Source organism: Cryptomeria japonica, chromosome 2, assembly GCF_030272615.1.
Source record: "Cryptomeria japonica chromosome 2, Sugi_1.0, whole genome shotgun sequence".
In the NCBI taxonomy this organism is placed as follows: domain Eukaryota; kingdom Viridiplantae; phylum Streptophyta; class Pinopsida; order Cupressales; family Cupressaceae; genus Cryptomeria; species Cryptomeria japonica.
In genome coordinates, this window is record NC_081406.1 from 208,398,376 (window position 1) to 208,423,835 (window position 25,460).

General features: G+C 34.3%; 1 protein-coding gene across 2 annotated transcripts; it reads right to left on the reverse strand.

Moving 5' to 3' along the window:
* Window positions 1-5,474: 5,474 nt before the first annotated feature.
* LOC131074971 (GDSL esterase/lipase At1g28600) lies at window positions 5,475-7,453 on the reverse strand. Of its 2 annotated transcripts, none has more exons than XM_058011728.2 (5): window positions 7,031-7,453; window positions 6,683-6,940; window positions 6,397-6,569; window positions 6,057-6,318; window positions 5,475-5,961 (listed from the first exon to the last, which is right to left on the reverse strand). In XM_058011728.2, exons 1-5 carry the CDS (start codon window positions 7,350-7,352, stop codon window positions 5,747-5,749), a joined length of 1,230 nt encoding a protein of 409 aa, XP_057867711.2. In that variant the 5' UTR covers window positions 7,353-7,453; the 3' UTR covers window positions 5,475-5,746. The 2 variants fall into 2 exon arrangements, with proteins under 2 accessions (XP_057867711.2, XP_057867710.2); XM_058011727.2 differs by having other exon boundaries at window positions 5,475-5,970; window positions 7,031-7,450.
* Between the last annotated feature and the right edge of the window lie 18,007 nt (window positions 7,454-25,460).

Consider the following 25,460-nt stretch of genomic DNA (forward strand, 5'->3'; position numbering starts at 1 on the left):
AGGGATTTTCTCAAAATGTGCAACTCTGTATAGATAACGTTTGGGTTGCATGTCAACCATTAGTTTTAGTAGCTTTGAAATTTAGACGGATTTTCTCAAAATGTGCAGCTCTGTATAGTCCCTTGTAAATTGTAGTAAAACTCAAAAAATTATCCTTTCATCGAATAGAAAACTGCATAATCTATTATAGATCCCTTGCATCATAATTTTGATAGAAGCCATTAACTATGCAAACTATATATAGAGTAGAATTATTCATAATTCCTTGAAAGTAGTTACTACTATTAGAAATTGAAGTGTCAAAAAAACTTTAATGAAACAATTTAGAATCTTCAAATGTCTAGCATACGACCACATTCTTGTAGAGAAATGTAAGGTTATGGATATTCACAATAAAAATTGGGATGTTCTTTATGTATCTTATTTTCTAGCCAATATCATATAAATCTACCAAATCATACACAAACATTTAAGCAGATAGATTGAGTATTGACTTTGAGGAGGGCTCCTCAAGTCTAAATCTTAATAGTTCCTGAGTCACTTGGGGTACTTTTAAGACAAATGATATTTTTTAAATGTGAAAAATTTATTTGACTATATTTCTAATTAATGCTATGAGATTTCCACAATCCATGTTATATTCTTTTGAAATTTTCTAGATTCGATTGTGTGTATTTTTTTCCCATCAAATTTTCAAATCACTCTCTGTGATTCATCATTGGGATGAAATAATTACAAAGAGATCTTTCATCCTGATGATGAATCATAGAGTGTGATTCGAAACGTTGATGGGAAAAAATACACACAATCGAATCCAGAAAATTTCAAAAGAATATATTTCTAAGGATTCATCTTCATCTTCTTTGGAAGATGAGATTCATGATGAGGATCGACATCCCTCTTTTAACAAATATTCTAGTCTAAAGATACATGTATAATCTCCTCCTAGATCTCCTATTTTTAGTCCACATTTCCCTTCATATTTTCAATCATAGTCTTTTCTTGAGATAGTAGGAATTCTCAAGTTGAATAAAACTATGAAAGGGTAGAATTCCTCACCTTAAAATCACACTTGGCATTTGGCCCCCTTTCCTAAGAAAATGAAACTAGTTCTACGCAAGTGGATATATTGGAGGCCAATTGACAAGTTCAAAGTTTTCATAATCGATAAGGGATTTTCATAGCTACATTGAGATCTCTTATACTATTTGTACTGTTGTAAATTGTACACCTTCATTAGTGTGTCCAATTTCACACTCTCTTAGCACCTATTTTAGTATTTCCCTTTTCTCTATGCATTATAGGACTTCCTTATGTATTTAATAAAAAAATAAAGTAAACCTAAGTCCTTTTTAACCAATGAAAATTCCATTAATTGGCCCCTTGATCTTAAGTGTGACCCTTTTTATTATTTAATCCTTATTTAGTCTTAATCCTAGCTCAATTTCACATTTCAAAGCATATCTTGCCTATATATGCATTATGTTTTGAACCACCGAGCTAGAATCAACATTAGAACCCCATTATCTTGCATTCCTTTCAAATCAAAAAAATATTGTTGGGACTAGAGTGCACTACCACTCTAGTCTTCAACTTTCTTCCGCAAATTTTGGGAGGATAAATTGATAATCTTTTGAAATTTAAATCCTTCTTTGTGTGAAGATATATCAAATCTAAGTCAGCTTAAAGGTGACTTTAATTATTAAATCTGTATAAAAGGCATCTCTCTCAATTCATTTTGACATCTATGATCATCTTATCTTATGCTAACATTATCATCCAATTGAAGAGAAATTCTTTTTCATCAAGAGTAGATTTGATTCAAGGAGCAACAAACTATATCAAGGTATCTTCCATTTATGTTTTATCTATGGTGTCATGATAGATTTTATGTGATTTATCATGTTATTGCATCAACACATGGAGGACTTATACTAAGAGAATTGCATCACCAATTGAAGGTATAATCATCTAAATTCAAGCATTTCAATTTTAGATCTAGCCTTGCCCTCAAAAGTAAACCTTTCTAATTCAATTCAAGTTCAATTTCTATTTCAAGTAGGGTTAATCCAAAACCTAGGGTTTGACCCATGGAAAACCCTATTGGCATTCTACACTCTAGTGAGAAATGATGGTGTTGTCATTGATGGCAATCTACTGGCAACCTACTGGTAACCTTTAGGCAACCACCCGACATTCATCTAGTAAACCACCGGCAAGCATCAACACTGACAGATACTTCACCGGCAACGACAACAATGCATACCGACACCCCAGCCGACAGGAATAAACTTTTGTTTATTGTATTTAATTGTAAATATATTTTTGTAAAGTCGACATGGCATATTGTAATAGACTCATATATGTATGAGATATTGTAAATGATTTTGTAATAAGGATAGTGGATGGAATAGAAGATGAGATATATGTGAATGCATAGGACATATTTTGTATAAGGTTTATGGGTATAGTATGAGCTTAAACCGGTACTAAACCTGGCATAGTTGATGTTGATTTGAAGCAGTACATTGTATTGGATTTTCATAATCCATTTTGTAAGTCAGTGAGACTTCTATTTTGTAGATTAAGCAGTGAGCTCTAGGCAGTTGGCCTTCTTGCATGTGCAGGCCCCTCATTGTAAGTAATATTTATTCATTGGCCAATGAGTGAATATTGTGGGTGACAAATCCCACCGAGGTTTTTCCCACACCGTGTTTCCTCATTAAACATCTTGTGTTATGGTGTGTTTTCTATGATGTCTTTATTGTTCCTCTTTACTGCATTAATTCTTATTTACTGGTACACAATTTTGGAATGCAAAATACTTAATAAGGTTAAATATTTTATTAACTGGTTAGATATTGATTCACCCCACCCCCCCTTCTCAATATCTTTGGGACTATCATTAATCTTAACAAACCCTTGTCCACGACACCATTTTCTCTCTCTGTGCAACAAATTGATTTAAGTATTGTGATCAAAGATTCCAATAGAACACATGACGACAAACAGGTTTAGTTTTTACAGACACAAAAAATAGAGGATTAGAGTGACCTACCACCCTTGTCCCAATAATTTCACCTAATCTTCTGATAGTGGATCTTGTGCATCTCCTTGATCTAAAAATATCTTGCTTTCCTACTCAGAAGTTGTAGGACCAAGGTAACCTACCATCTTGGTCCTAACACGGCTCAGATTTTCAGCTATAGGCTTTGATTCACTTTCTACTCTTAGATCTCTATCTATGGTTCTATGTGAATTCTAGAACATTCTGTTATCACTATTTTGGTTCGATTCTCCATTTTTTTTGCCCTAGATCCCACTCTACAATTCAAATCCAATTTGAAATCTTTAAAGGGGGAAACAACAAAAAAGTAAATCCATTCATCATCCTAGCCCTCTTCTCTAATTGAATTATGGCTAGAGCTAAGGAATTTACACCCCGTTTTTAAATTTAAGGTTGATCTTGTGAAACTAGTGGTCTTACCATTCTAATTGTGAAACCCTAATTTTACCTACCTTACACTATTAAAAATATAAAATCTATCCAACTCACATTTACTATTTTCATAATATATTGTTATAAGCTTCATCAAATGGATGTGAAAAGTGTCTTTCTTCAAAAAGGATCTGAAGTTTGATATATGGATGGAGTAATGGAAAGGTTTTCTACACAATTCTTAATTGGTATACATGGTTATAAAATTTATGGCATCAAACAAGCCCTTCATGTTTGATATGCCAAGATGGATTATTTTTTCTCTTGGTTAGATTCACTCAATGTAATTTTTATTTGAACATCTACATATTCTGATAGAATGAATGTATTTTGTTTTTTGTTTTGTATGATGATGACTAGCTAATCATAGCAATCTCTTAATCCTTATGAAAGTGAAAAAAAAATTATATGATATTTTTTTGATGACCAATATGTGTTTGTTGCATTATTTTCTTGAAATTAAGTTTCATTCATCTATATCTAAGGTTAGCATTACATAGGTCTAGTAAACACTTAATTTTTCTCTCATGGTTCCACATAGCTAGCTACAAACTTGATTCAACTCTCTTCTTTCTAAAGTCAAATATGAGATAAAATTGTCTTCATTAATAGTTAATAGCACTTTGCATTGACAACTTGTTAGTAGCCTTGTTTATTTGATTCATAATGGACCTAAAATTTCATATTTTATTGGCATACACTTTAGATTTATGCAAGAATCTCATGAACTACACTAGAAGGAAAATAAGTATATCCTCCATTACACTCATGACAATCATAGTTATAAAATTCATTATGTAGTAGGCATCAATGTTGACTTGGTTGGGTGCATTGATTGTGATTGGGTTGGTAATTCCTTAGATTGCAAGTCCACTTTTCACTATAGATTCTCACTTGGTTTTAGTCTCTTTATGTTGGTTGAGGGAGAAGAAAAATGTTGTTTCTCTTTCTTCTGCAAAGGTTGAGTATTAAGGGGGCTATGAATGCTACAATTGAGGCTCTATAGTATTTGAATCCACATGTTTATCACAATTTGTTGCACCCTAAGTCATGATGCCTCAATCTCTCAACATATGCTCCATCATCAACAAACCAAAAACATTGAAGTACATACACTACATTTGACAACTTAATGATGGACATGTCAGTGATCCTTTTTATTACTTAAGCACTAAGAAATTAGCTAGCATTGTTTATGAACCCTTCATAAAAAGAAAGTTTCTTCATTTATATGTTCTATTGAAGATAGAAGAGCATGGGTGTCTTCTCTCTTTTTTGTGAGACTTCTTTTTGGGTGGGATTTTCATGTACACAAGGGTACCTCATCAAATTTAATAGGCCAAAATTCATCTTTCACCTACCTAAGATATGCTTAAGGGAGCACTACTTTAAGTTTTTATTTCATTTTTAACTACGTGTTTGTCTTTTATTTAAGTGATGTAACAATGAAGGTAAGTAGCATTTTCTATAAGCGACACATTTCTTGCATGTATTCTTAATAGTCAAGTTACTTATTATCTTGATGGATGTATATGTCACATCTCTTAACTACGTGTTTGTCTTTTATTTAAGTGATGTAACAATTTATTGGCATCTTTCAAATCGATATAGCCTCCACATATTTTTAATAATAGAAGTTGCTACTCTTATTGGTTGTAGTAGTACTACTTATAGCATTAAAAACTCACTTTGATGGAGAGTGAACTTTGCATATGTGGTTTTACAAGTCTTTAATGAGAACTAACTCTCTTTCATTATTTAGATTCTAAGATCATCATTCAATAGTCTTATGTATTCCCAACACTAGCTCCCTCAATAGATTTTTGCTATTTTAAACTATATATATAGCTTGATATACAAATTATCATATTTTTTAAAGATATTAATGATTGCATGGAACAAGATTTGTATCCACTTTAAGAAATATAATATAAAGACGCAAAGAAAAAATTAATGTATGCAATAAGGACCCTCTCCCATTCTTATATATAATATTATAAAGAAGCTTTAACATAGAAACTCTACCCATCGTTATCTTCAAAACATTTAGTACAATAATAATAAGGTCAAGTGATCAGGTTTAGAAACCTATGAGACAGCTACAGCTTCATATAACCAGAAGACATAGAAATAGCCTGATTGAGCCATATAGATCTAGAGATATCTTAGGCCACTTTTGTTTCCATCAAGAGGGGGCCTGCCATCAAGGACATCTAAGGAAGATATTATTGGTCCTTGGTTTGACGCTCAGGAACAGCCAAGCGAGACATTAGGAGGTTCAACATACTTCCCTGACGCAAATTTAGCTGCAATTATTTTGTTGAGCGCATCAGTTGGATGGAAGTCATCCCAGTACACATAATTCTCTGGCTTTGAACATCGCTTTGAAGAGCTCGTTCCACAAACAGCCGCAGGATTGTAGTTGTACTCTCCACCCGCACCACAGCATGCAACATTTCTCACTTTCATTCCTGTCCAAATCTATTTAGTTTTGCACCCAATTGAAATCAATACAAGCCATCAAAACTAGTTCAAGCATTACCAGTTTTCTACCCACCATGTTTTGCAGGATGTCTGATTACGCTCATGAACGCTCTGTAATAGTCCGCAAACAATATGTTCGAGTCCCTAAGCTGTTCACGCAGGTCTCGCAGTGCAATCTTTAGCTTTGTCTCATGAAGGCGATGGATTTCATTCACCTCCACCAGGCACTTATATTCGTCTTTGCTTCCATTCAACACGGTCAGATAAAATGGGCTGCATCCCTGTGGTGGGACCCCAATAACCAGGAAATTCCCGGCACCCGTCCCATGGAGCTTCTGCATGAAAATTGATGAGATAATTTCTTTATTTGGTAAAGAAACGAAAAATTTGTGAAGATTTCTTTTTAAAAGTACCTTGATTAGAGTGACGATCTTGAGAACGACCAAAGGCACTAATTTCTTCTTGATCTCTGCAACGCTTAGACCAGACAGTAACCCCACGCGGTAGTCATTAACACCAAACTCTCCAGGAAGATAAAGCGCGTTTGCCATCGCCTCTTTACTGGGTAGAAGAGAGTTTAGTTTTCCTGCTTTGAACACCAGTCAATTCAACAAAAAAACAAGGGTCATTTTCCTGACTCATACATTCGTCCAATAAATTTTCCCTTAGGCTACATTCTAATATGTGTGTACTGCATACCTTTAGACTTGTTTCCGCTTTCCAAAGCGCGCTTCCTGAAATATTGGAACCACTCGAACTGTGCACCAGAGGTAAATGGATTCAACGCTATTTTCTTGCTCCCAATTCCTGTGAAGTTTAGCTCTTCCACAGATAGTGCAGTTGCCATCGCCACTGAAAAACACACTCCTCCCCTATAGTCTCTAACTGCTTTTCTCGTCGCCTCAGACCCCACACTTTCGAGATAAGGATGAAGCAGTTCTAATTTGAAAGCATCCGCTGATGGAAAACACCAGATTCACACAACACTGTAAAACAAGAAAAGAACGATAAGAAAACAAAAAAAAATGGGTTGTGCAAGGTAATTACCTAAATAATCGATGATGAGCTTTCCATCTGAAAATCGGTTGGCGGGATAGCCAGGGAAAGTAGAGCCATAAGGCAGCCTGGTGGGTTGAAATGCCTGCCGCGGAAACGCTATGACTGCATTTCCTGTGTCGAAGAGCGATGCCCCGAACTGAAATAGCGTTGTGAAGCATCCTTCTTTAGAGATGAAGTTCGAGGCCTTGCCTGCATTTACAGTACAGAGGCATCCTACCCAGATTGTGGCAAAGATCAAACAGAAGACCTGCAACTGCAACTTCATTCTGGTGGAGCTTTTTCCCTTCTGAGTAAGAAAGAAGTTAATCATTTGGGTGATAATTTAAAGCTGGTTGTTTCGACTTGACAAGCCGATGGAATAGTTAAATCACGTACATGAATGCAGTGAGAGCGGACTTCTCTGCTGGCTTGCTTGGTCTCATGCATTCAATTCACCCACCAAACTCATTCAATTCGTCGACCCAGCCTTATATTTCGCTAGCCGGCTATCCTGCTACATGCCTATGACTGCACATCCCCCTGCCTCTGCAAGTGCATCGCTTAATGCTCAATTAATTACCTCAACAACTATTTCTTTTGGCAATTTTTGAAGGAATAAACCATATTTTTCGCAAACTCTCTGTGTTGTGAACATTCTTGCTCCTTCAATCCCCTTGGATTGTTAAATAAGGCTGAAATTTCTGACTGAAGTTGGTCTGATTATTTTCTTTGCCACGGAGAAGCGAGTGCAACATGTAAGGATTCTAAAGTCTTTTTCTTCAATGTTACAAATTTTTTGAAATAGAATGTCAAAAAAAATGATTTAAGGTTTTCTCATAATATTTTTTCTTATTGTTTTATGTATTTATGAACCAAAAAAAAAGTCAGAAATTTACCATTTTTCTTTAGTTTTCAATCAGAATGACCAAAAAAAAAAAATGATTTAAGATTTTCATATAATTTTTTATTTAATGTTTTATGTATTTAACTTTCAATATAATTAAATACATAAAATCAACCAAAAAAAACCAAAATTTTACCATTTTTCTTTTACTTTTCAAGAGAATGAATAATAGGCACATTATTAGAAACCTAAAATTAAATATATTATTGATTTACATCAAAAATTTCAAAAAAAAAATTCGGTGCCACAATCCTAGGTTGACTTGTGGGCATGCAATAACCCCCAATCTTGGAGAGGCGGGCTGCATTGAAGTTTTTAATATATTTCATTTATTTTATATATATGTATATATATATTTTAAATAGTTCATATTTTACTATTTTATATATCTCGTGATTACAAAAATTAATTTTTTATTTTAATTATATATAATTTTTTACTATTGTAATAATATAATTTGAAAATTCTATATACAACAAACAAATTGATTATTTTTACTATTTCATAATGTTTAATTATACTATAAGAAAATAAATTTAGGGTTTTCATATGATTTACTTTAATATAGAATAAATATTAAATCTAATAATACATACAAATTAAATTTAAATAATTAATTTAATCAACACATACAATTAAAGTTAATGTATGTAGAATACATTCAATCAATACATTTAATTTTTATATAAATTACAGTACAAAAAATTAGTTCATATAATAAATTTAGGGGTTTTCAAATAATTTATTTTAATTTAAATCAATATAAAATTTAATAATACATAAAAATTAAACTCAAATAATTAATTTCATCAACACGTATATTAATTATATTTTTATTGATTTAAATGCTTTTATTCATATTACACTATATATCAAATATTTAACTTAAATTAAAATTATAATCTTTATATTAATTGAACTACAAATTAAGTGTTATTGTATTAAACTTAATGTCGATGACTAGCATAAAAAACATCACTAATAATCTCAAAGAAATTTGTATGTAGGGAGACATCAAATTTTGAAGCCTAATGCTAGTCTCACCATTCATTTGAATTTTATAACATATAATTATATATATAACCATGTTTAAATTATTTGAAACAATTTCGTTTAACAATGAGGGCCACTTCTACAAATCACACAACTATCATTCTAACCCTTTTGCATGGATTTGACCTATAACTACATATAATATTTTTCTTAAACCTTTTATCTAAAAATTATTTCTTTTCATTCCCCTATAACATATATAAAAGCTTTAGTGTTTCCAGAGAATTTTTAAAATGAATAGGAATATCTTTCTTTCTTTTGATTATCTCTTAAGTTCTAATTTAAAGTATTTATGCAATGACTTAAGGTAGCAATCAATTGTGTATTATATCCTTAGTTCTATGTATATATCAATGCTCTAAAGATAATATGGTGAATTATGAAGCTTTTGTGCTAGGGACTAGACGTGCAATAAAAATGCTCATTTGATGTTATATTTTGAATTAGCGTAATTGACATTGGTTAATAAAGAATCAAGTTGAATAAATGACATTATGATTTATTAAAATTGACCATATTCAATTAGGGTTTTTCAGCATATTGGTGTGATGTTAATGTTAATGTTATTTGTTATTATATTATGAAAAAGAACTTGAAAATGAAAATTTGAAATTCAATTGATATAGTTAAATATTTTATTGAGCATATAATGATACCAATATAGTAGTTCTTAGATATTTGAACAAGATAGATGGCCACTAACAATCTCAATATTATTTAGAATGAATAGAAAATTTAAATGGCAATCACTCATCCAACTAGATGAGAAAGACATTCCCAACAGAGGAATTCATTTTTCAAGTGATAACCTTGAATGGAATCCTATTGGAGATGAAAATATCCAAGTTCTAGACATATGTGTTGCTATCCCTCTTGAGAGACTCCATCACTTTGTCAAAGGAGAAGATTTATTGGATGGTACAAAGACATCATTTGTACGCAAATTTCATAAAGAGTTCAATGCAACAAACCCTATTGACCACACTACCAAGATGTATTCAAGGTTCTCCTAGATTTTATATAATAATCAAGCATGTCACCTTTTATATTTCCCATTTATTATGTCAATTAATATTTTTGTACACATATAAGAAGATATCATTGTGCTTGTCGGCCCGATGATAAAAGGGTTTGTCAAACCCACTTTTGGGTTAGGGTTATGTATGGTAGGCCAAATGTTGCAATTATAACGTATAATGAGTTTAGTCATCAATATGCTAATGATGAGTTTTGTCATGGATAGGATGACCCTTCTAGTGACCCAAGGATCATGCTTGCACCAAGATTGTCAAATGAATGTAACTAATACATTGAATCCTTATTATCGATGGGTGTGGGGACTGATATAATATGTGAACAAAACTACTTAGATCATGGTCTGACAGAGTTGCTGAATAAAAGAGACACATGTTTGTTGAAAAAAGATGTATTGAATGCATGGAAAAGAGTACGTTCCCTTCAATCACAAAAAAATGAAGATGATGCAAAAAGTGTAAGTTTATGGCATGTAGAGGAGAAAGATAATTTCTTCTACTATAAAACACCAAAAACTGGGTAAAATGTTTCATTCATCATAGGAATCCAAACACCATGGATGTAGGAAATTATGGTAAAATAGTCACATAACTCAATTATTGCAATGGATTCCACATTCTCCACAAATATATATGGTGTGACTAGAACAATGTTTTGATTAAGTCAAAAACAGATTTTGAAGGGACCTGAAACCCTGTACAAAGCAGGTTTAATAGGGAGGACCTGAAACCCATAACTAAAAATATTCAGGGATATCCACAAAATGAAGCTGAACAAAGATGAGACAAAACAAAGCCAAGAAAGGGGATCTAAGTAGATTGACCCCTCCATAAAGAAAATTTGTCTGACAAATAAGAACATATGCATGGAAAGTCTACAAGCAGTTCGAACAACAGATACCCCCAACTTGGAGAAACCATCCAACATTAGGATTTCCCTTTGGATCCTATATTTATGTATATTAATCTAGTTATTGGTATATTTATCTAAAAAAAGAATTTATTATTAATTTATTCATGTCCAGTATTAGTTATAAACCTTGCTTGTATTTGATGAATAAAAATTTGATTGATTTTTATGGTTTTTAAACTTAGTAAATTATTATTCCAATTGCAAATGCTTGTAATCCATTAGAACATCAAACTGTAATTGGGGTTGCAAGTGGTGAAGACCAAAGAACTAGTAAATTTCAACATCATAACTTATTAAACATATATTAAATTTTGTAATATTCTTTTTACTAAATCATTGTTATTTTATTATAGATTGTTTGAATTCATCTAGTACTTCCAATAATAAATTTCAAAGTCTTGTTGACTATATGAAATCACTACTGCAAAATCTACCAACCAAAGAAGATGAAAAACTCATTTTTGTTGAATGTGTCAAGATATTTAAAAAAGATTTACATGTATCTCTTTCTTCCTCTTCAAAGTTTTCATCAATTCCTAGCTTAGAGGACATGTCCATGAGACGAAAAATCACCATGGTTTAGTCCAAGCAAAATGCACAAATGGCATTCTCTTCAACCAAGACGTGATGCCATTCATCAAGAAATAATTGAAAGAGTACCAGACCATGGATTCAAATTCCCTTCTATAAGTGGTAGAAAACAAAAGAAAAAAAAGGTCTTAAATCTTTCAGGCATAGCCATACAAGAAGAAGTGGTTACTATCAGGGAACAACATAGTGAGTATATTTATTCTAGTTTATTTTAGTGTTTTTCATAGTAATATAATTCTTCTTTTTATTTCATATGTAAAAAAAAGTGACTCTAGCTTTGGACGATCAAGATAATACTCTATGACTTCGATTGGCTTTCTCTATTGATCTAAACGAATCAATAATAGATGAAATGCAAATTATAGATGGTAATTTTCTAACTATTAATTATGATTCATTGATTGTAATATTGCTGAATTTTTATTTCTAACCTCTTTTGTATACTTAATCAAACAATTAGTAGGTACAATTTGTGGAACTCGACCATCATTAACTATCATCGATGTGTAGTTAATTTGTGGAAGAGCTCTCTATCATTAACTCAACTTTGTACGAGAAGGCATCAGGCCAAAAAGTTAATTTGCAGAAGAGTTCTCTTTTCTTCTTCAACACCCCTGATGAGAGGAAGAAGAAGAAGATTGCTACCATCCTGAACTACCCTATTGAAGCTCTTCCCTCTTCCTATCTTGGTCTTCCTTTATGTTTTAAACCATCTGATTATTTTTGGAATTCTCTTATTGATAGATTCAATAGGAAACTGGTTGGATGGAAGGGTGATCTACTTAGTCAAGTGGGGAAGGTCTTGATTCTTAAGTCATCTCTTCAAAATATACTGGTTTATGCTCTTAGTTTATTCAAAATCCCTCCAAATTTTGTTGATATAATTGAGAAGATTCAGAAATTTTTCCTATGGTCTAGAGTCTAAGAAAGAAAAATAATGACGCCAATTGCTTGGGAAGTTGTGTGCAAGCCGAAGAGATTGGGAGGCCTTGGTCTAAGGAGTATTAAAACTTTCAGCAGAGCTCTTCTAGCTAAACAGATATGGAGATCTTTTTCTGATTTGAGGGAATGGAACTCTATTTGGCACAACAAATACTTGTTCTTAATTGGTTCTCTAAATGAATTTTTTCAATCCAACAATCTCCTTGTTGGTTCTTCTTTATGGAATGATGTTGTGAAGTAGAGAAGTGGAACCAAGTAGCCAAGATCTAATCCCACTCTCATGTACACACAGTGGAATACGAAAGAGCCTAGGGAGATATCTCACTTTGACTACTTCTTGTAGGGAAGAGAGACAAGAAGAGAGATTCAAGAATATATCGTAGGGTTTTTATTCCTTTGTTGTAACTGAGGAGTAGATATGTGAAACATCATGCAACAATCGACTAAACTAAGAGATTAGAAATGAAGCACACTTAAACTGAAAATGTAAATTATGTGTAAACTGAAACTGAGATACAGAAAGAAAGGCTGAAAAATGGACTCAGAGGTGCACCTGCTACTAAAAAATTGATGCAGAATGAGTAGGACCAAGGTGTTGGGCACCTTGGTCCCTCTGTAGACAGAAAGTTGTATTTCTAGATCTGAGGTCCCGAGACTCTGAAATGCATATCTGACACAGAAAACTGAAAAACCAAGAGGACTAGGGCATGGCACCCTGGTCCTATCCCAGGGCACCACACCCCTATCTCTATGATTTGAGATCAGATTCTAGCCCTAAGACTGTCTTTGTGTCTTCCTTTGGTCCCAAAATTTGTGCATTTGTTGAATTCTTGTACCTACACCTGCAACTTGAAAAAGGGTGTCTAGATGGCTATATGGTTTTGTCTTAGTCAAACCCCTTGTTTTGGTAATTTCCACCTCCAAAAATAGTCGATAATGTACTAAAAATGTGTGTGCAAGAATCTTGTGTGTATGCAAGATCTTAAATGAACAAGAAAGTAAATCTAGAGTTCTACCCTACACTTTGGAGAGAAAACCCTAAATGCTTGTAAATATAGATGCAAATGCTTAAAATCATAAATTATCTATAGAACTAAAGCATGAATGTAAATCTGAAAATGAATCTCATACAAAGAGATGAAAACAACATGAAACCATACCAAACCCTAAGGGAGAGGTACAAGTCAATCATTAGTCAGTGATCTATTATTCTTCAATGTCTTCAAAGCTCCTAAAGGGTGTTGAAAATACTTGATGTAGACTTGGTGAATGTTTGATTTGTTATTGTAGACTTCATAAAACCTGTAGTTTCTCTTCATAAGAATCTCCTTTAATCGCTAGATCTTCCATCTTCAAATGAGGAAAGAAAGGGTTTAGGTAGGAGACCCTAACTTTGTTTTGAGTCATAGAGAAGCTTAGAAATAATATTTTTCTCCAATCTCTTGGATTTGAATATTGAAATACCACCAAAATATGCTCTCAAATTTTGGGGAGAAAAAGTCGAGACAATGTTGGTACCAACATGGTCTGAACACATGATCTAACCAACTTTTTTGCCAAATTTTTGAGGAAGTAAGATATTGTGATTTTAAAGAAAATTATAGGAGTATGTGCGAATTTGCAACATTTAGATATGCGAAATCGGGCCTTCAAGGTCGAAATAAGACATAATTAGGGTATTTGATGAAATGATTCATTGGAGGAATAAAATAAAAAAGGGCACACTTAGGGTAAAGGCCCCAATTTTATGATGTGTAGAGTAATGAAAGAAGACTTTAGATTTAATTAAATTAATTAATTAAATGCTTAAAGGGAAATTAAGATGCAAGATGCAAACACACTAAGGCGGGTGCCAACCTAAGCATGGAATTGTACCACCCAATTAAGGGTGTACAATTTATGATGCTACATTTAGCCCCCACTTTAGTGGCCATATGACACCGTGTTCGTATGAAAGCTAAAGTATAAAAAAATCATGAAAAAGGATATATCCATAAGGTGTTGGACAAAGCCCCTAGTGGTATCTACAGTACACTTGTTAGGAACCACACCCTACAAAATCAAATGTAAGATAAAATCACAAAATCACCTAAATTCTTACTAAGGAAGTGATGAAATTCATGGGTAGCTATATGCCCCCTATTTCGGCTTGCTAATTAGTGAGGTGAAATAGGGTATCATGTTTACCACAGTGAATTGTGAAAAGAGGTGATGACAATTGCTCACAATGAAGCTTGATACAAGATCGAAGCACATGATGGAACATTTGGTAAGAAAGAGAACTGAACTCAATTCCAACACAACCAAGAGTATTATGATTGGAGATCTCTAACACAAGATGAAAGATTAAGTGAAAAAAGAATGCAAAATTAGGGTTTAGAAAATAATTACCTTTTAAATTTTGAAAAAAAGGAGGAAGAGATCATTATTCAAAGACATCCACCTTTGAGAATAGAGGGGATCTTTGATAAAGATAACATCTTGAAGGGGAGGAGAAAGGAAATAAGAATACACACCTTCTCCAATATTTAAGAATAGAGGATTCTTAGCAAAGGATTGCACACTGTCACTAAGGAGAGATTGTTCATGAAAGATGAACCATCCTCAACAAAGATTAAGTCCTAAATAGGGAGCACATATTCTATGCAGGAAAAAAAATGCAACTCAACAAATGAAAGGTGAATCACTGGAAAAAGAGAGAAGATTGAAATACCACCCTTGTCCCCCAATTATAGAGGTAAGGACATCAAAGAGAGATCATTTATAAAAGAGACATTCTTCTAAAAGAAGGAAAGAGATACTCATCAGGGATATGCACGTTCGCAACATAGAAGTGTTTCTTCTAAAAGATATCACTCAATGAATAAAATAATTAATGAATGATTATAGACATCCAACACCAAGGAAGAGGTCCAATTAAGGACATTTACACTTAAGATCCTCATTAGGGATACTTGTTCCAATATGAGAGAGGGATATAAACCTATACAATCGATAATAAATACTTATAGAAGACAACACTTCACAAAGGGGGAGATTTTAATCTTAAGAAGGAGAAATTTTTGAAATCAGTCTTGCCCCCCATACATAGAGACGAGATGGGACAAAAATAGGCTATTATGTTGCTTCCAAAGTATGATTGGATGTGAAATTGTACTATCATGAATGACAATGAGCCCCCAATAAGTGAGCTACCAATGTCACATAATGATGAGCAACATAATAGCCGCTAATTTTATTTAAATGTATGGTAGATTGGATGAATAATTTGACTATGACATTCTACCATCGATGAGAGGAAAAGCATGTATAAGATGATGAGTAGTGAAAGATCAAGAAAGTAGTTTATAGGAGAACAATAGGCCACTAAGTCATGCTCCTCTTGCACACAAGAAACCTTAGGAAACGGATAGGTATAACTCATTGGAGCCTTATTTCTAGAAGAGAAGATATTAGAATGAATAAAAGATAAATCCTCATAAGTGGGATTGGAAATCTCTTGGGGAGATTCATAAAGAGACTTGTCAATTGTCACTATTTCTTATGAGAGGGATGAGTTTTGAAAGAAATAGAGGATGATTCAATTGAGAGGAATTCATCATCACTAGTAAATATAGCATTCACATTGAGAGATGTTCTTTTAGATGCTTTGGTGGGCTTTGAAGGATTATATATCCAAGGCCAAATGAAGCTTCATGTATGTTATTTTCTAAAGGAACCTTAATCCTTTGTTCATTTATACCACAACCATTGCCATTATATCCACTCTTAACTAAGATATGAAAACCTGGACCATAAAGGGATGCCATATCAGAAAGAGATGGTGGGGCCTGATAGGTATCAATGCCATAATTAGATGAATAATAAGAAGATTGTGAAGAATCGTTTGAATTAGAAGCAACAACAAAATTGTTAATTAGTTGTTCAGACAAAGTGGGTTGTTTTTTAGGTTCCTCCTTAGATTTATCTTTCCCAATCTTAGATCCTTTCCAAGAGACCCTATATCCTCCCAAAAAAGTGGGGTTAAAGTCTAGAGATGCTCAATCGTCATTTGAGAGTACCCCTTCGGGAGAAAAGATATCTTTGAGAGAAGATTCAAATTGAGTAGAATTCTTTTCACGAGTCTTAGAATCACTAGAGGGAACAGGGGTATTCAAGGAAATAGATATATTTGAAAATGTAGGATAATTGAAAGAAGGATTAGAAGTAGTTGAATAAGAAGATTTGGTTTGCAATGGGACTTGTAAATTAGTATCATCAAACAAAGTATGCATCTTGTTGGTGTAGATGAACTTGATGTTGCAATGAAGATTAGAAGGGATAGCTTTCATATTATGAAGCCAAGGTCATCCTAATAGAAGATTGTAGGTAAGCTTATCAGGCATGACATGTATAAGTGTAGGCAAAGTAATAGGTCCCACCCTAATATGTAAGGTTATAGTACCTAAAGATTGTTTAGCAATATTGTCAAAGCCATAGATAGTAAGAAAATTGGGTTGAATAAAAAATGATCCACATTAATCTTATGCAATAAATCCACGCTAAATATTAAGGCCAAATCCATTATCAACAAGGGTTCTTCTTAAAGAATTATCATTTACAATGACAACAATCATAAGAGGATCATAATAGTGTTGAATATCATGGGAGGGTAACTCATCTTGTGTGAACATAATTTTAGCTTTAGGAGTTTTTATAGGACCAATCAAAGAAGCCATATTATTAGGTGTCACTGTAGATGGGACATCTAAGTTATTTAAAGCATCTTGTAACATTCTACGATGAGTTGATAAAGTTTGAATCAAATCCCAAAGAGATATCTTGGTAGGAGTATCTTTAATTTTTTTAATGAGATCATACTCCTTACCAAGAGTTTGTGATATATAAGGTGCTAGTGGAGGAATAGATTGAGAAGTTGGAAATGAAAAAGGAATAACCGAAGGAGGACTAGGTTGCGTATTATTTCATGTATTAAATATGTGCAAGACTCCACATTATAAATCTCTTGGGTCATCTGTTTAGCATACTCACAAGGACTCTTAGTGGGATATCCTCCTTGCATAGTAATAAACTGGTTTGTTAGGATGCAAAGACATTATTACTATAACCACCTTGAACCACAAGAGAGACTTGTTTAGAGGTTGAGAATTTGGAAAAGAACTAGCACCTTGAACTGTGAAGAGGGATTTATTAGGTGTTTCATTCACATGTATCATGTTAATTAAAGATGGTTTGGGAAGAGGATTATCGAACTTAAACATTTCTTCATGGGTAGGACTTTCTTTGAATTGAATGAAAGGGATAATCCTCATATAGGGGATTATTAATGATAGTAAACCCTTGTGACCAAAGAACATTTTATTGTTCCAAAGTATCCTTATAAGGGGTATGAATTTTAGAAGGATCAACATCATTTATATGATAAGAACTATTAAAAGAAGTGTTGATGGTCTCTTCTTGCACAAAAATGTTATCATGAATAATATCAATGTTGGGAGAGAGAATACCTCCAGTCATTAATGTTTCATCCTTAGAATGAAGAGTATCCAAAGAAGGTGTAGTGTTATTAGGAAAGATCGTATCATCCTCTATCACCAAAGGATCTACATGAGAGAGGTCCTTTCTAGGAGAAAGATTAACATCACTATTCAAAGCCTCAACCTTGGGAGGGAAATATTTGGAAGAAATATTAATAGTCTCTTCTTGAACTAGGGTATCCTCATGCATAGAGACAACTTTGGGAGAGGCAATAGATTTATCTATCAATGCTTCATCTATGGAAGGGAGAGAATTAGTACATGTGTCATTGAAATCATCCTCTTGCCTCATAAAATCCTTAGTCGTATCTTTAGGAGAGGGGTGAAGGGTCATAAGAAGGTCAAAGAAACTATCATGATATGAAGACAAGTTGGCCAAAGGCCGACATGCAAGAGATGGGGCTCGAGGCAATACCCCAAAAAATCTTTTTGGCATAAATTTTTTTGAAAATGTCCCCTTCTTTTTTTACAAAATGAAATGAAAGAGACAATTCCAGCAAAGAAAGTAAACTAGATGTCTAATATTTGAAGCAATTATCCAATACAATAAATGAAAACATAAAAGTGCATGAACTATATGTTTAAGAAATGAACACACAATGCATATAAGAATATTTTTGATATTTTAATATTTTTGATGAAAAGAAACATACAATAGATAGATCCAACTAAGAAATAAAAATTTAAGAAGATTGGATTCACATCGAGTTCACCAAATTGTGAAGCACAAAAGTGTAACCAAGTAGCTAACACCTAATCCCACTATCATTTACACACAATGGAATATGAAAGAGCCTACCAAGATATCTCTCTTTGACTACTTCTTGTAGGGAAGAGAGAGTCAAGGAATATATCCTAGGGTTTCTATTCCTTTGTTGTAAATGAGGAGTAGATATGTGAAATATGATGCAACAATCGACTAAACTAAGAGATGAGAAATGAAGCACACTTAAACTAAAAATGCAGATTTTGTGTAAACTGAAACTGAGATGGAGAAAGAAGGGCTGAAAAATGGACTCAGAGGTGCACCTGCTGCTAAATACTGATGCAAAATGAGTAGGACCAGGGTGTTGGATGCCTTGGTCCTTGTATAGACAAAAAGATGGATTTCTGGATCTAAGGTCCTGGGGGTCTGAAATGCAGATTTGACATAGTAAACTACAAAACCTTGAGGACTAGGGTGCCATGCCCTAGTCCTATCCTAGGGCGCCACGCCCCTGTCTTTGTGATTTGAGATTAGATTCTAGCCCTGAGACTATCTCTGTGTCTTTCGTCGGTCCCAAATTTAGTGCATCCATCGGATTCTTGTACTTACACCTACAAAGTGAAAAAGGGTATCTAGGTGGCTATATAGGGTTTTTCCTTAGTCAAACCCCTTATTTTGGTAATTTCCACCTCCACAAATAGCTGATAACATACTGAAAATGTGTGTGTAAGAATCTTGTGTGTATGCAAGATCCTAAATGAACAAGAAACCAAATCTAGAGTTCTAGCCTATGCTTTGGAGAGCAAACCCTAAATGCTTGTAAATGTAGATGCAAATGCTTCAAATCACAAATGATCTAGAGATCTAAATCATGAATGTAAATCTGAAAATGAAGCTCATGCAAAGACATGAAAACAACATTAAATCATACCAAACCCTAAGGGAGAGGTATAAGCCAATCATCAGTCGCTGATCTCCTATTATTCTTTAATGTCTTCAAAGCTCCTAAAGGGTGTTGAAAATACTTGATGTGGACTTGGTGAATGCTTGATTTTTTTTTATAGTCTTCATAAAACCTACACTTTCACTTCATAAGAATCTCCTTTAATCGCTAGATCTTCCATCTTCAAATGAGGAAAGAAAGGGTTTATGTAAGAGACCCTAACTTTGTTTTGAGTCATGCGCTGACTTAGAAATAATATTTTTTGCCTATATCTTGGATTTGAATATTAAAATATTGCCAAAACATGCTCCCAAAATTCGGGGAGAAAAAGTCGGGACCATGTTGAACATGGTACCAAGATGGTCTGAACACACGGTTCGACCAATTTTTTGCCAAATTGTTGGGGAAGCAAGATATTGTGATTTTAAAGAAAATTCCAAGAGTATGTGGGAATTTGCGACATTTAGATATGTGAAATTGGGCCTTGAAGGTCAAAATAAGACATAATTAGGGTATTTGATGAAATGATTAATTGGAGGAATAAAATAAAAAGGGGCACACTTAGGGTAAAGGGCCCAATTTTATGATGTGTAGAATGATGAAAGAAGACTTTAGATTTAATTTAATTAATTAATTAAATTCTTAAAGGGAAATTTAGATGCAAGATGCAAACACACTAAGGCAGGTGCTCACCTTGTTGGCATTGCATGAAGATTGCATTGATGAAGTATAGTGTTGTCATTGATGTCAATAGCAACCAATAATGAATTTGTATTGCAACCGGTAGTAAATCAGTGAAGGAAACCGATATTGGTATTATTATTGAAGTAGAGTGATCAACCGGTAACCCTAACCAGTTGATATGCAGAACCCTAACTGATGGAGCTTGGTGAAACGGTTGTGATGATCTATGACTGAATGATGTTCGGAGATGAAGATGTCGTGTAAGTATGATGCATGTGATGAGTTTCAAAGTGGATTTGGCACGTGAAGATAACCATTTATCTTGGGAATGAAGAAAATGCATAGCATGAAGTGAAAAATGTGTGATGAGCTATAGGATCCAATGTGCGGTGACCCAAGAGCAGTTGAAGTTGTCTAGAACAATGTGTAGTTGATTTCTATGTAATCCAACGGTTATGATTGAACAGATATGTTTTTAATCTCTATGAGATTTGTAGGTTTTGTGTTGTGTTACCGACCTATTGTATTTTCTTATAAGATCGATGATTTGTTTCAATATTGTTTTGGCAAATTTGGTTAAGTGTGGTAGTGTGATTGTTGCCGAACTAGAAGGAGGTTTGCAGAATGTTGTGAAAGCAGATAGGAGCAGAAAAGGATCTGATTAAGCAAGGAAGTGCTATTTCCAGATCAGCAAAGAACCTATTGTTCTCTAACCATTACAACAGTTAAATCCCTTAACCGGGTAAGCTTTAATAGGCTTGGTATTGTTTAATCCTCTAACCAGGTGATCCATTAGCTTGGATTTGAAATCCTCTAGAGAGGTTACCTTTAACAGGGTATTGTAGTCAATCCCTTAACCAGGTGGTCCTTAACCAGATTATTGTATAAGCTTCTAACAAGGCTTGGCTCCTAATAGGGAGAACTTCATAAGAGTCCAAAATACTTGTGGGTATTCATCCCCACCATGGTTTTTCCCATTTGGGTTTCCATGTGAAAAAACATTGTGTCAAGTGGTGAATGCTTTTGTGGATGTGTTTTTATATGGTTGATATGATTAACTAGTAATTAGATGATCGGAAATGATTTGAAATGAGTTATTACTGATGTTAAGTTTTGGATCTGTTGCATTGTATCATTGATGTTTTGGTCAACCAGTAAAGTTTGATAGTTTTAGATACAGCGTCTAAACCAGTTAAATTAGCAAGTTGTTTCTGAGTTGGGATTAAGTTTGGTGAAATTTTAGTATATTTTCTATGAACTGATTCACCTGCCCCCCCCGCCCCCTCTCAGTAGTTGATTGGATCCTTATTGTTTCATCATATTATTAATTGGTATCAGAGCTATCAGAACCGGCAAGGATTTTATGTGATAACACAAGTGTGATAAACATTTCTAAGAACCTGGTGTTGCATGCTAGGACAAAGCATACTGAGTTGAAGTATCATTTCCTGAGAGAGAAAGTGAAAAGTAAAGATGTGTCACTGGAGCATGTATCTACTAAAGAACAACTAGCAGATATCTTTACTAAACCTCTACCTAAGGCTACATTTGAGTATCTTAGAGGTAAGTTAGGGGTTGCACCCCTACATGAGGTCAATTAAGCAGATGTGGCAGGCATCGGTCCTAGAGCTTTTTGAAAATCTTGAAGATGGATTGGTGTAGAGTGGAGCTACTCCACAAGGGGAGCAGCTAGTTGCAGATCGGTGAAGCATGGAATGGTTAACCTTCACTTTGGCATTGTTGTCAAAGGGGGAGATGAACTGTATATTCTTGAATAGCTAGTTACTAGCTGAAGAGATGAAGATATAGTTGAAGGAGAGTATATGAAAAATGGAAACCAAGATACCTATACCTATGTATGTGCTTTACTCTTAATAATCACAAACAAAGGGTATTGATATTTATATTGCCATCAATGCCAAAGGGGGAGATTGTTGGCATTGCATGAAGATTGCATTGATGAAGTATAGTGGTATCATTTATGTCAATAGAAACCGGTAATGAAGTTGTATTGCAACCAGTAATTATGCAGCAAAGCAATCGGTAGTAAAGCAGTGAAGGAAACTGATATTGGTATTGTTATTGAAGCAAAGTGATCAACCGGTAACCCTAACTAGTTGATATGCAGAACCTTAACCGATGGAGCTTGGTAAATCAGTTGTGATGATCTATAACCGAATGATGTTTGGAGATGAAGATGACACATAAGCATGATGCACGTGATGAGTTTCAAAGTGGATTTGGCACATGAAGATAATCATTTATCTTGGGAATGAATAAAATGCATAGCATGAAGTGAAAAACATGTGATGAGCTACAGGATCCAATGTGCGGTGATCCAGGAGTGGTTGAAGTTGTCTAGAATAATATGTAGTTTATTGCTATGTAATCCAATGGTTATGATTGAACTGATATGTTTGTAATCTCTATGAGATTTGTAGGTTTTGTGTTGTGTTACCAACCTATTGTATTTGCTTATAAGGTCGATGATTTGTTTCAATATTGTGTTGGCAAACTTGGTTAAGTGTGGTAGTGTGATTGTTGTCAAACTAGAAGGACTGTCTGCAGAATGTTGTGAAGCCAGATAGGAGCAGAAAAGGATCCGATTAAGAAAGGAAGAGCTATTTTCAGATCAGCAAAGAACTTGTTGTTCTCTAACCATTACAACAATTAAATCTCTTAATCGGGTAAGCTTTAACAGGCTTGGTGTTGTTTAAATCCTCTAACAAGGTGATCCATTAGCTTGGATTTGAAATCCTCTACCGAGGTTACCTTTAACAGGGTATTGTAGTCAATCCCTTAACCGGGTGGTCCTTAATCGGATTTGTTCTTAATAGGACATTATTGTTGGCAATATGGAGGAATTGATCATGTGTTGCATTGATGTTTTGTCATTGATCTCAACACTAGTTGTTATGGTTGGTTACAGGTAGATAGGTTTTGGTTATCGGTAGAAGAACTTGTGTTACCGGTAAGGGTTTAAGGTTTTATTGAAAGAGCTTTTACTGAGAATCTTTCACAAGATGCACAAGTGGTGTTGGTGCGGCTTCTAGATGGAATTTAGGATGCATAAGGTGGTCCTTGATCATGCCTTGACTGATTGGAGACATCGCTTTGGCATGGTGGACCCAGATTAAGTTCGGTACCTATCTAGGTTATGGATCCGTACCATGTTATGTGTTCTCTACACGTTACCAGGATGATTTATGGATTGGTTAATATTGCTTTGGTCTAAAGCCGACATGGCATATCATTGTAATATGGATGTATGTAATGATCTTATTGTAATATCTTTTAGGTGGCCGACCTAATTGTTTTAGGCCTTAGGGTTTGTATAAATTGATGTAAGATCTCATTGTAGATCATGTCATGGTCGTGGAATGAAATATCATATACGAAAGATATTTGGTCGATCCTAGGTGATCGAATTGGGTTTATGTAAGAGGTCAAAGGCCTCTGGTATTGAGCTTAACCAGGACTGTAATCAGGCATGGTAGATGTTATCTCTGGCAGCTCATTCTTATAGATTGTTGTCCAATTATCTTGAGGTGGCTATAACCTTTCTGTAGTTAATGAGACTCCTTTGTAAAGAGAAGTACGCTCTAGGCAGTGTGTCTTCGTGCATGTGCAGGCCCCTTATTGTATCACATACTTTCTACAGAAGTATCATCTGACTATGTGTAGGCTTCCCACCGTGGTTTTTTCCTTTACCGGGTTTTCCATGTACAAATCATGTTGTTATGTGGTATGGTTGCATTGTGTTAATTCTCTATTTTATTCTTAAGTTTTATTGCTTACTGGTATTCAATGTTTATGTGCTCTGGTTAAAGGTTATAAAGTGGTTTGAATGATATAATTGGTTGACAATTGATTCACCCCCCCCCCCTCTCAGTTGTCCACTGGTTATCCTAACAATTGGTATCAGAGCTTTGGTCCTTTTTTGTAGAAGCTTAACTGCTTTAGGTAGATCCTATGGCAACTAACACTTCAAATCCACCGGCAACTATTTTCAGAAGAGAAATCCCTAAGCTTGATGGAAAAAATTATGGGATATGGAAAATCCGAATGGAGACTCATCTTAAATGTCTTGGCAAGGATATTTGGGAGATCACTAAGAAAGGATATACACCTGATGATCTAGCATTTGGCAATCCTACTCCTACAAACTTGGACAAGAATATTGAAAATGATTGCAGAGCTAGAGAAGCCCTCTTGTGTTCACTTACTAATCAACAAATCATGGGATTGACTGATAAATCATCTACAAAGGTTACGTGGGATAAATTGCAAACTCTGAGTGAAGGTGACCCTACTATCAAAATTGCTAAACTTGATGGTTACTGGGTAAGATATGAGAACTTGAAGATGGAAGATAATGAAAGAATTGCTACATTTATGGAAAGAGTAAATGAGATTGTCATGGGAATTCAATGTTGTGGAGGATCTTTGAGTGAAGATGAAATAGTTTTCAAAGTCTTGAGAGCCCTTCCACTGGCTTACAAGATGAAGGCAACTACAATTAATGAATTGAGAACAATGGCAAACACTTTAGTTAACAGAGACATTCTGATTGGGAAATTATCTGCTTTTTAGCTTGAAGAATTTGGACCCTCTAGAGCTACAAAATTTGAACTTGCTTTTCATGCATCGTCATCTACCAAGAAAAGTATTGGAAAGCCCTATATGCAAAAGAATTGGAAGATATGAGGAAAGAGGATGAAGAATTTGAGCAACTTGAAGCCTTATTTTCTAGAAGAGTACCTAAAGTGTTAGGGTTTCAAGCAGATCCGAAGCAAATATGAACTAACAATTATATGCAGATTTAAATACAAAAGATAAAGGAATAAAATAGGACACGGATAACACAAATATTTAACGTGGTTCACCGAGAGTGGGTTACGTCCACCATACACAACCATCCACGTTCACCCAGAATGGGTTACGACCATGTTCCCGGGGCCCGGCCTGGCCCGAGACCCCAACGAGGATACGTGCTGAGTGTATAGTACTTTGCTGATAAGTCACCACATATCAACATAAAGGACCAACATGAAGTAATTATGAAGTAAAATCACCCTTCAAATGTTTTGCATGTAATAAGATTGGTCATTTTGCATCTAGATGTCCTGAAA